Below are 18,413 nucleotides of genomic sequence, written 5' to 3' on the forward strand. Positions count from 1 at the left end.
TAGTCTTTGCTGCCCGCCTCCTGTTCTTCTTCATCTTCATCACTCTCCTCACTGCTCTCGTCTGGAGAAAACAGAAAACAGACAGTGACTGTAAAATGACAAAAGAACAGCTGATTTCAAACTCATGGGAAATAGATGAAGTTAGTTATTTTGGGCGTCTGGATACTAATGAGGTCTTTAAATGTAGGATCAGTGTTTAGCTCAAAAAACAAACAGGATCACTTTCATGACTTATTTTTATCACCGTTTCTTTCTTACAATTAAATTATTCCTTAAAACAAACGCATTGTTCTGTATGGACTTATTATGAATTCATAATGTTGAACATCTTGCGGTGTCTGCTGTCACACGGGCTTCTGCTCAGTACCTGGTGCCTCATCCACATCTGGGACAGCAGCTGGTTGTCCGGGCAGCGGAAAGGTGTACGCCGACTGATCGGATCTCAGCGGTAGAGGAGTTTTAGGGAGACACTTCCTCATCAGCTGCACCGAGGCCTCCACCAGAGACGCCAGACTTTTGCTCAACAAGCATGTCTGAGGAGACACAAACAAAACAAAACAAATACAAAATAAAAACTTGAAAAATGAAGCGCTCATCATCATCAAACTCATCTTCCTGAAGTCTTCTCAGTAGCTGCACTGCTAATTTTCAAAAAGAGAAATATTCACAAACTGAATATTCAGTCAGTCTGGTGTTTTCGGTTTGGACCACGTGGTCATGGATTCATTCAGCTGTAACTGGTCGTTGTGTTTATTAGACACACACTGATAAATCAGGTGCTTTTAGTCTTCGGAGTGGTACTTCAGGTGGACTTCCTTTTCTCATTTTTGGTGGCACATGTAGACAGTTGTCTTCCTATAGTGGAGCCCTCTGTGACTCACTGAAATAAATCACAGTGCTTTACACAGCAAAGCAGAACACAGCATGTCGCGGTGTTAGAAAACATGTTCCCTGAAACACTGTTGGGGAGGGAGGAGCTCCAAAGTGCAGCGTCTTTGAGGGGCCACTGAAACTGCTGACTCCTCTCTATCAGACCACACCCCCTCTGTGATGTCACAGCAGGTTGCTGAAGACAAAAACTAAGTGGACAGAACTGTTTGTTATGAAAATGCCACTTTGAGTTACAATTGTTGTGATTGTGTGATTTTTTTGTGTTATTATTATTATTATTATTATTATTATTATTATTATTATTATTATTATTATGGAAGAATTACCTGTGTGTCACCTCCACACATTTAACATTGTGTAACTTTGCTTATGGTCTAAATCACCACCATCAATATTTCTAAAACAAAAAAAATAAGAATAATTGTTGCAATAATACGAATAATAATGCATCCCATAATTACAAGGATACATTTGAAGATCTTTGGTATTGCTCAGTTAAAGCCTTATTTTTATGCTCTGGTGTTCACCAGGTGGTTATGCATCACATGTCTGACACCAGTTTGGCATGGTGTCAGACAGCAGAGCTCCTCTGACTGAATATTTGACCCCCATCAGCGACAGTTTGAACTCACCTGTGTCGTCTGATACAGCAGCCTGATGCCTCCCTGAGATATGAAAGCCTGTCTGCCTGCACTGCTGTCGGTGGCGTTGTGGAGGCAGCACAGCAGCGCGTGGCGGATCGCTATGGCAACATGTTGAGTGTCCTTGTTGTGCCAGTCCTCGTAAAGTCGCAGGAGACCAGAGATGTAACCCTTAGTCACCACATAGCCGACGTTGGCCTCTGTGAGGGAGACACAGACAGACAGACAGACAGGGACATCAGCAGGTTCATGTCTGGGATGATGCTTCTGCTGACATCAATGACTGACTGGACCGCGTGTGGACTCAGCGAACAAATATCAAATCCAGAAATGTACTCAAGACCGACTTGTATCTGCTGCTTTTGATCTGCTCTGATGCACACAGATGAGCTGCAGCACAAAAACAGAGTTTAAATATGTAATGCTGCGTGTTTCACATCTATGAGCGACCACATCAGGTCAGTGCAGCAGCCATGCATGTTGCAGTGACATTAAAGGTCATCCTGATTCCCCGTGGACCGACTCCAGCAGGTTCGGGTCACACACACACACACACACACACACACACACACACACACACACACACTGAGCACACGATTCTGCAAGAATATTTTGGATGTGTTTTATTTTGAAGTACTCACTCGTCTTGTTGCTTCGTTTCCTGCCCTCATTTGTTTTCCACACCCTTCATCATTCTCACGTTTCCACTCTGCTATCATCTTCTGTTTATTTACCTTCTGGTCTCCTTCACTCTGTCAGTCTGCCATTTCTGTTGAGTCTATTTCTGCCTTTTTGTTCCTCTTTCGGTGAACGCAGAAGTCCCTCCTGAGTCCAAACTACAGTCACCCTCCACCCAACATGTGGCCCGTCAGCCTCCTTTTCAGTCAGACAGCCACAGTCCTCCAGTCAAGCTTGATCTCGTTCATCACGTTCTCCCTGGTAACGCATGTCACCGACCACATCAACTTGGTGGTCAAACATTAAATCCACCATGAAGGATGTGAAAAATGACAGTTTGGCATTCTTAGACTGAGATTACATTCACTGATGGGGACATGTGTAAGTTTGTGCAGACGATAAAGAAACATACTGATCAGTGTTTGAGGTTTGACTCATGTGGAGCCAACAGCGTTTTGATGACTCAGGGAGAAAGAAATCCCACATTCAGCAGGTCCTGAGTCAACGTGATCATCAGAAGTTGGCGTTCGTCACAGCTTGCAAGTGACAACGTGGTGCAACAGTTGATCAAAGCAAGCAGGACAACCGCAGTCTGAGCAGAAAGCAGCAGTGATTCCTTCAGTGACGGGACAGCTGAGATCCTCTCGGTGGCAGAAATTAGTCCACCCCTGTTTTTATCGTTATTATTATCATCAGCTACGCTGTTTATAAGGCTTTCATGTCCTTCACCTGCACGACGTCAACATCTCACCTGTTCTGCAATTTTCCAACCTCAGAGTGACTTTTTGTTGGCAAACGAGAACAATTAAGAGATTTAGATATGATAGCATGAAAAAGATCCTTTGGCAATTAGGAAGGTTTCCCATTAATGCACCGGAGCAACAGTCTCAGAGACATCAGTCTCATTTTACATGAACTCCTGCATGATTAGTTAGTGTTTCCAATTGTCCCACACTTCACAGCAAAAGGTTCATATTTTTACAATTTTACTGATAATGTTAACTTTAATAAACAAAGCTGATATGCTGAAAGGAACATTATGTTAAAATTACGTTAAATGTGGGCAGTATGTTAAATATTGCCACACACACACATACATACACACTGCAGTGTAAAATATTGGTCACCATGGAGACAAATCCTTCCCATCTACAAACAGGACCTGATATCAGCCTAATTGTTTCCTTTATGTTCAGACCAAACACTGAATTAGAGATCAAAGTGAAACACTGAGAGCACGTCGATGTTCTAGTTTGTGAGCGAAAGCAGGTCCCTTGATGTTCGGAGCACTTTGGCATGAAGCACAGAACAATATTACATAAATCATGGAAAAAAAAAAAAAAAAAAAAAAGCTCAAAGGTCTTTAAATCTCTTGGTGCCTCTGGAGCAGTGACTCTCTGAACTGTCACTACACACAGTCTGCACACTCTGTTCTGACACGAGAAATTTAACAGGCATTACACAACAAATAGAAACTGTGAGAAACAGAGAGACCGGCGTCACTGTTTCCTGATCTGATAGTTTATCTGCAGTCCAACAGGTTTCCAGCCTCTGTGTGTGGAAGTCCTGCAGCTTACGGTTTCTACTCTCACTGTGAAACAGGTGAATCCAGTCTGTTCATTAAAGCACTCTGATTTAATAGAATTCATTCAGGACTCAGCTTGAAGGATCTGTTGGCTGATATTCTGCTTTTATCTGCTAAACAAATTTCATGTACAAATTCAAACCACCAGTGAATGTATACCTTTAACAAGAAAGGTGTTTGTATCCGTGCCTGACAAATCATGTCCCTCCACTGTTCCACAAAGCTATTCAAGTACAACTGACTGACCGACTGGTGTATTTAAACTAGACGTTGTAAAGTTTCACCTTGTGTGTATGTGAAGCCTGTGACATCCTGCCTGCGCGGCATCCTCATTTTCGTTTTAGCTCACGTGTTAACAGGTCGGAGCGGCCACATAGCTGTAAAACAGCCTGCAGGAGAGGCTCTGTGGCTGCGTGTGCGTCATCTAAACAACAGACCTGAAGTCCAGTTTACACAGCTCCCGGCTAAAATGGACAGGAAAAAGATCTGTGATCAAACATACAATCACAGCAGAAAGAGTGTAGGTTCTAATTATGTCATGGTGAGAATTCAACAAGTGAAGGGCAACGTTTTGTCTTTCAGCGTCTGCATGTGAACGTCGCTCTTCAGACCTCAAACATTCATTGCTGATGACCATCAACAAGCAATTCAGTGAAGGAGCTGCAGCAGCAGCAGCAGCAGCGCCGCAGGAGACACAGCTGGACGCAGTTGTGTAGTGCAGTGCAGGTAAAACACACACCACGCAGCCTGTGTCTGACCGAATGCTCCAGAGAACTGTACTGCTGTCTGGGTGATTCCGCACGTGGAGAGGAGGACCCAGGGATCGAACCATCGACCTCGTGATCAGTGGACAACACACTCGACCATCTGAGCCACAGCATTGTGACGTTGTGGTGTAATCAACACTGCAGCCACCAGGGGGCGGACTAGGTGCTTCTGACAGCTGGGGTAGCTTTGCTAATGAAATGACTTCATTAATTCTTCTGTCTCCCACAACAACACACAAACACACCCTGCGTCAATTTAATAGACAACAACCAAAGCTAACAACCAAGAGCTCCTCACAGAGACACACACTGCGATGTCTCTCGGCAGGAGAGGATAAATCACTGGCTCACCGCTGCAGAACAGAATTACTAAACAAAGAGACAGAGACAGAGGGAACTGTACATGAAACCAGAATACTGCACACAGACTCGCTGTGAGAGCAATGGCAACACCACAGAAGAAGAAAACACCATTTTCTCCATTCAGGGTGTCTCACATTGACAGTGTGACAAGCATGATCACGTCCAACAGGTGCTGAGCCTGTAAAGGCTACAGGATTGGAAACAGTGCAACAGTGCCCCCTGCAGGATAAACCAAAGTACCACCACAACGTATGTCACATGACACAGGAGAAGCAGACAGGTTTCATATGAATTATGATCATTTACTGCCAGTTAGATAACATGGGCTGCTCTCCCATCTGTCAGCCCGTGTGTGTTAAACAACAACAGAGCAGACATGGATGGATGTGTTCATAAACAGGGAAGTCTTCAGATATGCAGGGAACTTTCTCTGGCAGCCTGCTGCAAATTGTATCACCTATATTCACAGTGCATGAAACAAGTCAGAGATATTTACAGCAGGATGACTGACAGCTCACTGACATTAGGAAATGTTTCCGGGGAAAAAACCTTGGTGTGGCACTCAGAGAAATTTACTGTGTGAACCATCCTGTGGCAAAGGTCACAGAGACACATGAAAGTGTCTGAGACATGTTGCTTTAAAAAGCTGTATTTTAAATAATTGTTCAAACAACCTGAAGATGATTCTACATATCAGACATCAGTCTCTGTCCTGATCCTGGTTTTCTCCACCTCGTGAATTCTTCTGAATGTAATCGAACTCTGTCTCATGTATGTCTGTGTAATTTCCTTTGTTCGCCAGCTTCCCCACATCACCTTTGTGCCTCATAAAATGTCCCTGGACTGGACATGATGTGACGTTTCCATGTGGTGAGAGTGATCCTTCCCCTGGTCTAATGAAAACATCTTCTCAGGCGAGTCTGAGCTGCGAAAATGGAAACAGGAAGTATACACTGAATAATATGAGTATATATTCATACTTTATATATGTAATGTAATAAACACACACACCACCTGGATGCTCTCAGCTTCTCCTCTTTCATGCTGAAACTTTATATATTTCATATTAAAGGCTTTTCAACCTCAAAGAATGAGGTACTGGTGATTATATTTCCGTTTCTATGGCGATTCAGGCTTTTCATCTGAAAGGCCAAATCCTCTTGGTTCACTTTACTCCAACACTGTATAAACACCAGAACAACTTTCCCACCGCTCACTGTGGTGAACCTCAAATGTCATGATGCACTTTTAAATGCATGTTCTTGTTGAAAAAAAAATCATGATAAAATTCCTAATGGCAAACTAATGATATCAAGCATGTTGGCATGCTGACTAGTTTCTTTTCTTATTATTTCCTCCACCAATGAGGGTTTGTTTTCAGTTTATTTGTTTGTCTGCAGGATTATAGAAAAACAACACATTCAATTTTAATGAAACTGTGTGGATACATGAATTATGCTTCATTTCCATTAACAGTGAGAGTGTTTGGCCCTCTAAATGTCACACATCTTAAAATCCACTAAGGTTATAAAGATCATTAGAAACCAAACAGAAACCAGTCCAGAAATACGATGACTCCACATTTACAGCTTCCAGTGATCCTCCTGGATTCACATGCACTTCTCAAACTTCATACATCAAGCCGTTATGAAGCACAGGAAGTTTACTGAGAAAGAAATCTTTACCGTGGACTTATCAGCTGAGACAGGAGCGTCTGCAGCAGCTCTGCATGTGCACCCTGAAGAACAGGCACACAGAGTTTCACTGGAAGAAGTAGTTTAAAAGGTCTACTTGTTTTCACGACTGCATCTCAATGGGACTAATTGTCCACCTTGTTAGACTGTTTTCAGACTATTCAACAGGCAGTTCTCACACGTCTGTCCTAAACGTGGGCTAGCAGGGGTTGCGCGGTAATGAAACCATCAGCTGGTGAAACACTTACTTGTGCACAGCAGAACAGCTAAGGCATTGATGGCTGCCCTGCAAAAGAAACAAAGGGAGACATTAGTATCAGAGATATTTAAATTACCACTCTTCAGATCCATTTTAATTAAACAGGCCAAATGACTGATTAAAAGACTGAAGATGTGTGTGATAGTAATTAAAGAAAACAGTTTGAAACTCTTTTTTTTGGGAGATATCAATAATAATATTTGTAGAAAAAGCAGTAGTTCACCTTTTTTTACACTCTTTGTTTTACAGACTAAAGTGTAGTGTATAATCCTCTATCAGTGATTACTTATTATTTATATAGCGCCAAATCACAACACAGGTTATTTCATGGCACTTAAAACATTCAAGTGCTTACAGCAGAACTTTACAACATTATTTAGAGAAACCCAACAATTCCCACATAGGCTAGGAGGGAAAAACTCAAAAGGTTGAAATACATAGCACATCTATTCTTCCATCCGAGGCCTTTAAGCCCTTAAGAAAGGGGAGAATATTCTCTCATTTTATGTCTTTTATGTCTGCAAATCCTGAAAATAATGGTAGATTAAAACAAGCACATTGTGAACTTTTTTATATATATATATATATATATATATATATTCAGTAAAGAAATATTGAGAGATTAAAGTATCTAAAAAAGTAATTAAAAAAATGCATTTACATCTGTCCTCTGAGAAGCATCAGTACAGGTCAAGAACAGGCCAAAGTGACCCTGACGAGAGATGCACATGACACCTGCTAGATGGAAAATTCCATGAAAATAACATAAAATAAATATGGTACGACATGAAATATGAAAACTCGAGGCGTGGGTGTCAGTTGATACCAAACGGGATGATCTTTTGTCTAATCACCAGACATTAACACTGATAAGGTTTTAAAAGGGCTCTGAAAATCATGACAAGGTAAATGGAATAAAGAGGATTTGTAGTAAAGCTGTATTCAGAGCCGCTTTCCATGGACACCAACTCTCCGTCTTAGCTTTATCTTTTTTTCACATGCAGTAAAGATTTTTTGCATTGAACTCCACCAGCCTGCGAGAGTTCTTCTCTTTTGTCTCATTTTGACACACAAAACTGTGCCATCTTACAGATGATAGATACAATTGAAGAGTAAGGACATATTTGATATAGTTTAATGTTTTTTGACAACAACAACGAGTCCACGACTGTATCGGCCACCACTGCACCTCATTAACTTTGTGTCTTCTCTCTGCTGTAGTTTCTTCTTCCTCTCTCTGCTCCTTCCTGCAGGGATCTCTGCAGCTGCATGTTTCTGATCTGTGTTACTGACTCACCAATCTGAACACTGCTCATTGTTTGTCTCACTGTGCTGTTCTTTTTTTTTTCTCTCTGCTCTCCTGTCATTCTAAAAGGTTGATGCACCTCTGAGCCTGGTTCTGTCGGAAGATGTCTTCCTGTTACTCATCTGGGACTTGAAGGGTTTCTATAATATTGTATGGTCTTGATCTTACGTTGCCCTGAGATGACATATGCTGCAGAAACATTTTAACATCTGATATGACTCTATTCTCATCCTGTTTTTATTTTATTTTATTTATTTTTTTAAATCATAAGTTGGGGGAAAAAAATATATAGGTGTTACAGCCTGACTACATGGTGGATGAGAAAACAGAAGTTCAAATCTGTTCACTATAAGCCTTGTTTTGCTGATGCTTTGTGATTTTTGACATCTGTCAAATTAATATTGTTGTGATAATAGTCCAAAATGATGCAAAAATCTTGAGTCCTGTTTATGTCCCAGCTGGACTGTGAGCCAGTACAGGGGAAATTAAGCTCTGAGCAGACCCTGAATGGTAAACTATAAATATAAATACTATAAAATATCTCCTTTGCATTCTACAGTAACTCACATCTGGAATGATTTAAAGGAGGGAAAGAAAAGAAGAAGCAGCTGTAGAAGTTTGGACAGTCTGACTGACTTCACTGCTTTAAAACTAGAACATCTAATGGTTGCCATATTAAAAGGGATAATTGGATGGAACAAAGTGACAGACACGTTAGCTTTCTCTCACATTTACAAAACAAAGTGTGGTAATGTTGCTCTCATTACATCACAGGGATTCACAGCCAGTTCTAACACGTAGCAGCTGGCGGAGTCCAAGAACTGTGTTGGAACAATTAACGTGAATATAATAAATAAATCTGACTATAAGGGCAATAAATGTGCGATGTCAGAGCACAGGAGTTTTCCCAGCAGCTGGTACACCTGACATGGATCCAAGCAGAGAGCACGCCTGGTGCTTTTGGCACGCTCCGCTGGGTGTATTAAGGGAAGTGCCATCGGTGGTGACAGACAGATGAGATGAGGACATGCAATCCAAGAGAAGGACGGTGGTTTACACAAGAGCTGGAGTCTCTGCATGAGTAGTTATGTATCCAGACCAACAGGATAGTAATAATGACAATGTTTCTCTGTAATTCTTAATGCGAACACGAACAAATCTCTATCCAACTAGCCCGGAGTTGCCCCCTGAGTAGACCACAATAAAACCTACACCATATTCCCTGCAAAAACACACAGAGGCCAAAAAAACACAACACAAAGACAACAATGTGGAAATTAGGAAAATAAACCATCACAGAGCAGAGATATACTTCAGTCTTCAGCTTTCTAAAACAGCCCTGAATAGTATACGAGGGTAAATCATAAGTTCCGAGGCAACTGCTCATGCTCGTGCACGGAGCACGAGAAAGATATAACCCTGATAAGTAACTGGTCCAAATTGTGTCGCTTCATCATCATCAGTTCTTGATTTTCACACGTTTTTGTGAGCAGTCGGCGAACTCTCCGTGGACATGACCAGAGGGTGTTCTGAGTGACGTTCACGTCTCCGAGGGGCAGAACGTCACCGTCTAAAACTGAAAAAGGCGCATCAGGTCAGGAGCAAGCAGGCGAGTTTTCTTTGACATTCGCGGGGCTGTGTGCCGTGAATTCATCCCAGGACGGTCGGAGTGAAACCTCGGAGCTCTGCTGGGACCTTCTGAGGAGAAACGTTGAGTTCAGATGACCCGAACTGTGGCGCCATGGTAACGGGGTTCTCCAACATGACGGTGCGCCATGAAAACGCACAAGTTTCTCACCCACAACAACACAATCGTCGCTCCTCACCTCTCCTACCCACCGGATTTGGCTTCCTGCGATTTCTCTCTGTTCCCCAGAAATGTTTCACAAACTTTGATGTTCGCTCTACATTAAAGTTTCAGGTGCATACAACATCGCCGACGCTCCACTGTTCATAGAAAGGTGTGGAAATCAGGAACTAATGATGAAGCGGCAAAATTTGTAACAGTTATTCATTATGGTTATATCTTTCTCCTTTATTGATTTACCGTCGTAGATTATATGGACTGGTTTGGTAGACCTACTAAATCTGCAGTAAAGATGTCAGGCAAAGTAAGAGTATCTTACTATATCAGACATTTAAATCTGGAACCATTAATGATCCCCACTTCAAATTAAAAAATAAAATAAATAGAGGTCATTAGAATGTAATGGTTTGTTCATGTTGCCTCCTGTTAACCAGAAACTAATTGTAGCTCCACAGATTTCCAGAGTATAAATGAGTCACAGATGATCAGTGACAGAGCTTCATGGTCTGCGTTTATGTCCTGAGGATAATGTTATTTCAAATTATACCCTCCATCAACTCCTACTCATTTGCACATTAGCAGGCACTTACTAGGTAAGGTGAGTGTCCAGCATGGGAGGTGTTGACTGGATGCTAATGTTGCACCGTGTCTTTCAGTCCTGGTTATCCAGTTTAACCACTTCCCTCCAGCCCACTTCTCTGAACCAGATCTACTGGGGAGTAAAGTGATCAGTGGGAAACACTTACTTGATGGAGTGGAGGTGCTTGGTGGTGTACGGAGGAATCAGGTGGTAGATGACGTCCAGTCCGTGGTTTTCTCCAATTAGGTTTGCTGTAGAAACTGGAAGAAGAACACAACAGACTTCAGCACCATCACCGAGGCCATTGACAAGCGAGTTTAAACACAGTGGATGACCGAAGGGACCTGAACCTCAATCTTTAGTTACACATAAGGACAGTGTACAAACTCTTCCCCCTTGATACACCTCTTTGATACATCTTCAATAATCCTGGTAGAAAATCCCAGAGAGAGTTTAACATCTAGCAGTTAACAACATAAAACTGGTCATCTGTTTTATATGCAAATAGCTGTGAGCATAAATTATCATGGCCATGTGCATCATTCACAGAGGAATAGCTGCAATCCCAGCACCGCAAGACTGCTAAAGGTACTCGTAACTGAACAGCACGTAAAATGGCAGACTACGGGAACCACGTGGGAATAAATCTCAGAAGCAGACAGACCAGGTTTACCTGCGCATGAAATCTGCTGTCAAGGAACACCTGGCTAACAAGATCCTTCAGAAGGCACAGAGTCAGAAGCAGACTAGAGGAACCTAATCATGTCTCAGTAAGGACCATATCATCATCCTCATCATCATCATCAGCCCTCCCGCAGAAGAAGGTAGGTGCATTATTTGATTAAAGCAGATAGACTATCAGGAGAAAGCTGAGACATTATTCAGCATCCTGAATACCCCTGAAATTGGATCCTTGTAGCCGCTTAAACAGATTTACCTTTGGTACACAGACAAGATGTGCCGTTACGGCCTATTATTAGTCTGATTAACTCAGCAACCTATAACCTTCTCCAAGTTTCTGACATCGTTTCTTAATCTGTTGTAAGGCAGCACTGAACACTATATATTTTGTACACAAAGTGAGGGACATCACTATGGAGACGGATGAAACAGTCTCAGATGATGTTCCGTCCCTGTTGCTGAAGACATGGAAGTAGTCCAAAGAAAATTACAGGCGACCGTACACTCAGCACGGTCCAAGTATGTCTGGTCCTGATTCTACTTCACATTTAGTACCATAGTCAGAACCGTGGGAGCACCGTGGGCTCCCCAGTTTAACCTACTTACATGGAGAAAGTGGAAAAGAAGGCTGTGACGTCCCCTTCGGGGACACATATTCAGATGTCTGATTCAATTCAGTTCAATTTTATTTATATAGCACCAAATCACAACACAGGTCATTTCATGGCACCTAACACATTAAAGTCCTTCCAACAGAACTTTCAAAGACATTGCCGGTTATTGTCACAGTTCAATGAGGGCAAGGACCCAAACGCACCACACTGATGCAGGTGTGGAGGAAACAGAGACTTTTCCTACAGTGATGTGTTGAAACAGGCAGGATCCACAGTTGACTACATATTTGTCAAAGAAACAGAAGTTCAAATGTAAAGCTTTACACTCCGAACCATGAAGACTTCTGATCTGCAGAATGGGAGTAGATATACTGGGCTGACTGCAGAGTAACTGCAGGTGGGCTGGGAACAGGTGAGGTGGAAGTGGCAGGAAGGACACTGAGCACAGAGAGACAGACTGAGGACATCTGGTGGGTGGAGGAAGTGATACAGGGAACACACTGAACCAAAACTGTGACAGTTACAATCTTTTAAATACAGGCTAAACAAGTAAGATGATATGTAAAATGTAAAATTAGAGGTTTCAGCATCTCTCCACACATTGCTGTTCTACTTGAATCCAGCCATCAATTTTAAATCCTCTGGACCACCAGCATTTTAAGAGAAAGTGCTTTTCTATTGCCAGTTTTCCTTTTTGTCATTTCAAAGCCATTGTAAATGTATGACATGTAACTAATACTTTAATAGCCCACAATCTACTCCTTTGTGCACATCTTGTCCTGTTAGTGCATTATTATTATTACTATAGACATAAGCTTTAGGTAAGAGACAGTGCGCAGAGCAGGAGAAAGTCAGTAACACTAAGTAATGAGTAACTGTTACAACTGGTACGGTCATCATCATCATCAGTTCCTGAGTTCCACACGTTTTTGTGAGCAGTGGACCGCGCGCGTCTGCAATTTTTCGGTGGACATGACCAGAGGACGCACATCAGATTTTGTATCAAACTCTGACAGTCGGTAACGGAGACCCTTACAATGCTGCAGGAGGGCTGCGACAAGGAAGCACTAAGCCTTGAGAAGTGTTCTTAGTGACAGTCACGTTTCCGAGGAGCAGAACGTCACTGCCCAAACCAAAACTGAAGGTTTTGTCTGAGGTCAGGCGCGCAACCAGGCGGGTTTTCTTTGTTATTCGAGGGGCTGTGTGCCGTGAATTCATCGCAAGAGGGTCGGAGTGAAACCACGGAGCTCTCGTGGGACCTTCTGAGAAAAAACGTTGAGTTCAAATAAACCAAACTGTGGCGATGGCACTTGGCTTCTCCAACATGACGGCGCGCCCGCTAAGAGCGCAATGAAACCCATAGGTTTATCGCCCACAACAACACAATCAAAGCTCCTCACCACTCCTATTCACCAGATTTGGCTACCTGAGACTTCTCTCTGTTACCCAGAAATCTTTCACAAACTTTGATAATCGCTCTCTGGTCAACTTTCAGGTGCGTAAAACATCGCTGACGCGCCCGGTCGACTACTCATAAACACATCAGGAACCGATGATGATCAAGTGACGAAATTTGTACAAGTTACTCATAAGGGTTATATCTTTCTCCTGCTTCGTGCACGTGGCGTTGCTGTGCTCCGTGCGCGCGCATGAGCAGTAGTCTCGGTATTATACACACACGGTTATCTATCAATCTTTGAGGTGGACTGTGCTGATGTGGCCTTTGCTCCAGTTCGCCGAAGTACATATGCAGGTACCCAGTGCGACTCCTCTGCATAAGTTGGCTGAATGAATTGCCACCTGTGCGTGCATGTGTGCGTGCGTGATCATGTGTGTGTACCTGATGAGGAGAACACCTGGATGACCCAGAGGCAGGCTGCAGCCTTCCTGGCGTGTTTGATGTTGTGTCTGAGCAGGTTCAGAGTGAGCAGCACAGCTCCGGCCTCCTCTGCCTTCATACCGATCCGACGGTCTGCACATACGATGAACATCCACATGTGTAGACAGAGAATAAGGTCAGAGTGAGCAGAGTACGACTAACTGTTGGTCATATGATGTATTTTTGTAGTATCATATGGTACCACAAAATCTGTGAAGAAGCCTCTGTCTGCTAAAACTCAAACACAGCTATGATGATTTTCTGCTCACAGTTTCCACAGTTCATCTGTGTGAGGTTCTTCTTGCTTTAAAACTAAAACTGAAGTGCTTTCATACATAAACCCTGAAGTTCAACCCTAACCCTAACGGTTCTATTAAACACCTGTGGAACCTCTTAGACTGACACAGTGCAGCAGTGAAGGACTTTAACAATTATGTATTTAATTTGTCTAAATTATTAAACTCAGGTGTAAAAAAAAACAGTAACAGAAGTCCCAATGAACAAGCAGTGATGATAGAGGCAAAATACATGAAGCTAAATAATGGAGAGTAAATCCTGAGATTCATGGCCATTTTTCAGAGATTCAACTTTTCAGACTAATTACACTGATTTTATCTGATATAATCTCATTTAGGATTTGTCCGCTGTTAAAGCATCTCAGGTTTGGTTGCACAGTCAGTTAGTTCGTTTTTTTTATTCATCACCATCATATTTGTCTTTTCTTCCAGCCTCACCTCTGTGTCCGACTTTGGCCAGCAGATGCAGCAGCGGCAGCAGGATGGTGTAGTTGGGACTGAAGGTGCGACCATTGTTGACCAGCGCAGTCAGTAACGCCTCGCTGCCACCTTTACTGATCATGTAGTGGATCCGACGATCTGTTCCTGAAGGAGGCGGACAGATGGGAGGGCATGTGTGGATCCTGTTGTTGTCTCTTCGGCAGTATGAAGACATTAAACTAACTTGTTTGTGAGCAGGGCCTCCCTTCAAGAACTCTTCACTTGCAGGCCTGTTCATATGTGTAACTCATTCAGCTGTTTATTTTCTCAGTCCCACCCTCAGCATCCATCCATTCCCTCTTCCCTCCTTTCATTCTCTCCTCTTCCGGGGAACTGCCTGGCGTCCATGATTGGTTCACGTAAAACCATTACCTGAGACAGAACCCTCTCTTTGTCCTATCAGTGTGTCCCAGACCAACCTAATCAGACAAACTTTCCATCCATCTCCATCCTCATTTCCATCATCCAGTACACTCTGTCCTCATTAAACCTGTAAACTCACATAGTTCAAACCAATATCACACAAGAATGTGCACAGGAGTGTGTGTGTGTGTGTGTGTGTGTGTGTGTGTGTGTGTGTGTGTGTGTACATGGCACTGACACGGTATCCTCCAGTGGACCGATGGGCGTATTACACCTGGTTGCATCATTGTAGTGTGGTCCATGCTGCTAAACAATACCAACACTTTGGTTTCTAAAAGATGTGTGTGAATCTAAACTCAGATGGTTTTACACATGATGATACGTGTGATTGAACTGGATAGAAGAGAAAAACTCTTTGCTTGTGTCCAACATGCCCTAATTTAAAGGTGTTTCCACCAAAGTCAGAAGTTACGTTCACTGTTCACCCGCCACTGATGTGAACACCTTCCAACACCACTGAATCGGAAAGTCTGAAGTCAAAGGAACATAAGACTTTTTTTTGGTTGTTTGAGTGCCTGAATTTACCCACAAATTACACAATTACAGTCCTCACTTTCTTGCCCAGAGCAGCTGCCCTTCTTTTTCTTTCTGTACCGCCTCTTTGGGCAGACCAACACTGAACTTCAGTGAAGCGGTCAGAAGATGATCTGACGTGAGCTTACCAGCTGACAAAAGTTCATCCAGGACGTTGAGGATATTTAAGGTGCTCTCCACATCGCCTGCATTCTGCAGATACAAAACAAAAACAGACAGAAAATTAAAAAAAGAGCGTTGTAAAATGAATGATGCCTAACGTAGTCAGATTGTTGTTTGGCCTGTTAATAATGTGCTGAAATATCCTGTCTCACTCCTAGCGTCTGTGACAAACAGTACTATTTTTATATTTCATATAAATGGGTCCAAAGTGGCCCCCGGGGGCCGTCAGGCCTGTCTGAGCTGTGCAGCTGATCCCACAACAAACACGTGTAGGAACATGCAGATCTATCAGTTTACAGACAGCAATCTGATGTCCCATTTACTCCACATGCTGATGGACACTTTCCTGTCCCAAATGTTCTCTCGGGGTCCTGTGTGTCTGCAGGCCTCTGCCTGATTAAATTCTGCAGTTTCAACATAAATCCTTTCGGAGGCCAAACATGTCCCTCATTAATACGTGTGTTGTATGAAGAGACTTCTTTGGATGGCCAACTGTCTGCGCAGCATAAATAGCTCAGTGTGTTCCAGCTTGTGTAGGTGGCCAACAATCTGCCTGTTAGAGACGAACAGTGCAGACACGTGTTGAGCTACTGTAATGAGAGACTGCTGCTAAAGACAAAGGTAACTACATTTCTAATTATGTGCCACGTTCTGTCAAATGTACCAACGGACTGCAGCATCTCGCCACCTACTGCTGCAGCCAGTTCGGGTTTCACTCTGATGAGGCCTTGAAAGACAGACTTATTAATACTGAAATGTATTCCTGTGCTGTCACAGTACTGCTGCAGTCTGATGAGTTTCCACACACACGTCTCTGTGCTGACTCGTCTCTTAAGAGGATGCTGTGTAATTCAGTTTACCTTGAGAAGGCAACTTTATTACACAAATAGGTCCTTCATCATGGAATCAAGTCAAAGCAGACAGACAGATTAATTACAACAATCAAACATGTTTTCACTGAGAAGGTATTATATTCATTCAATTCACTTTTATTTGTATTTCACCAATTACAACGTGGAGTTTTACACAGTAAAGTTCATAAAACAGAACCCAGAGAAACCCAACAGTTCAACAAGAGCGACAGCTGGAAGGAAAAAGTTTCTTTAACAGGTAGAAACCTCCAAAAGGACCATACTCAGAGGTGGAGAACATTTGTCTCGACCGGTCGGAGTGAGGAGAGCAGAGAGAGAAAAGAGCACCATGATTATATCAGTATATATTAATATTTACAAAACAATACAGTGTTGATAAAGGTGAACGTCTAGGCACACAATGTAAAAGTGCCGGAGAGGCAGAGCAACTTTGTTCAACCACTGCAGGACATAATATCACAGCGGTATTATCGACAAGAAGCCCTGTGCAGTCTGAAGGACAGACGGGAAGATCACAGGTAGTTAGTTAAAGTCAAAAGAGAGTCAAAGAAGAAGAAATCGTGAAGAAGAAATGAAAAGGTTCAGCTCAGAGCTGCGTCTGAACAGTTTACACAAGCTGTGTCGCCGAGCGAAGACAAGACGTCCAGGCTAAAGTGAGAGACAGTTAGAGGTAGAACAACATGAGAACCAAAACAATCCGTCAACCCGTTCGAACTGTCCTGTCTGTCCATACTCACAGCTGAGCGTCTTCCTGCAGGACAGTAATGTCCCTCAGTCAGACTGGTATTGAGAGACAGACGAGGACAGACTTGTCATGTCCTGAGAACCTCTCTACTGGAAGGACCTATACTGTCTGTGCATGAGAAGACTGTTTACAGTATCAGTGGCAGATTGACGGCCAATAGGAGCCCAGAGTGCCGTCAAACACTGAAATAATCCGGTCAGCAGAGAGCCGTGCCCCCCGGACCTCCCATCCCTTCTTATTTCCTCCAGAATGAGTCAGTAGCTTCCTTTCTTCCTTTTACATAGATCCCGCCGCAGCTCAACACCTCCATTCATAGTGCCATTTAATGTCACAGATATTTAGAGTATGTTCAGAATCTGCTGCTGCGAGGTACTCACAGTTACAGCTCCATGCTCATCAGTGTAATATAATATCCACACTGATGTGCTTTCAGTCATGTTTCCACTCGTGGACTGTCTGTCTATAGATAGAGCTCACAAAGTCTCGGGGATGAAGATGTACACTTTCTGTGGCACACTGTGAGAGCAGTTCGACTCGTACGGATGAAACATGCTCCGTCTCAGCACCGGAACACGTTTGGTTTCATCATGACGTCACCCCTTTCCTTCTTTCCTTCCTTCTACTCATTCAGGCTGCCTCTGTTTCCTCCGATGATTCTGATCCAGCTCATCTCAAAGGTCCGCCTGCTTCATGTTTTTTATCGTGATGTTTTTCCCGTGGCGGTGGGTGGGATGGGGGGGCGTGCAGGTCTGGGGGAGCCTCCCCTTATGACCTTCTCCCACTCTTCAATGTGTGTTGAGCTGCCCGATGTTTTAACCCTCCCGTTGTCCTAGGGTCAAAATGACCCGCAGCTGTGTTCAACCAAGTTCTATTTTATTTTATTTTATTTTTATTTTTATTTTTTTACCAATGATCCCCAAAAAATATAAAAAACAAAATAGAACTTGGTTGAACACAGCTGCGGGTCATTTTGACCCGAGGACAAACGGGAGGGTTAAGCTGCAGATGGTCCTCCTGCGTCCTGCATGCGGACTCACCGATGGTCAGGATGAGACCGCTTGCTGACGGAGGGTTCTGCTGGGAGGTCCTCCAGAGAGGATGCAGCCCTGAGGGACTCTCACCTGTAGCTGCCCGTCAGCCAGGTAGAATCAGGTAC

The 18,413-nt window shown here is 43.2% G+C and overlaps 1 protein-coding gene across 1 annotated transcript in view; it reads right to left on the reverse strand.

The window, feature by feature from the left end:
• LOC138206617 (cytosolic carboxypeptidase 4) overlaps nt 1-18,413 on the reverse strand; it is an 87,403-nt gene that overhangs the window by 52,735 nt on the left and 16,255 nt on the right. The window contains exons 3-10 of the mRNA XM_069163446.1: nt 15,607-15,670; nt 14,480-14,626; nt 13,707-13,838; nt 10,738-10,831; nt 6,868-6,905; nt 1,524-1,732; nt 368-533; nt 1-61 (exon numbers count right to left, since the gene is read on the reverse strand). The exon at nt 1-61 is cut by the window's left edge and continues 1 nt beyond it. Coding sequence (XP_069019547.1) covers nt 1-61; nt 368-533; nt 1,524-1,732; nt 6,868-6,905; nt 10,738-10,831; nt 13,707-13,838; nt 14,480-14,626; nt 15,607-15,670 — 911 coding nt within the window. The remainder of the gene's footprint in view (nt 62-367; nt 534-1,523; nt 1,733-6,867; nt 6,906-10,737; nt 10,832-13,706; nt 13,839-14,479; nt 14,627-15,606; nt 15,671-18,413) is intronic.

The sequence above is a fragment of the Embiotoca jacksoni genome, unplaced genomic scaffold, assembly GCF_022577435.1.
Source record: "Embiotoca jacksoni isolate LCO1_2020_lvr unplaced genomic scaffold, fEmbJac1.0.p SCAF_3, whole genome shotgun sequence".
NCBI lineage: Eukaryota > Metazoa > Chordata > Actinopteri > Embiotocidae > Embiotoca > Embiotoca jacksoni.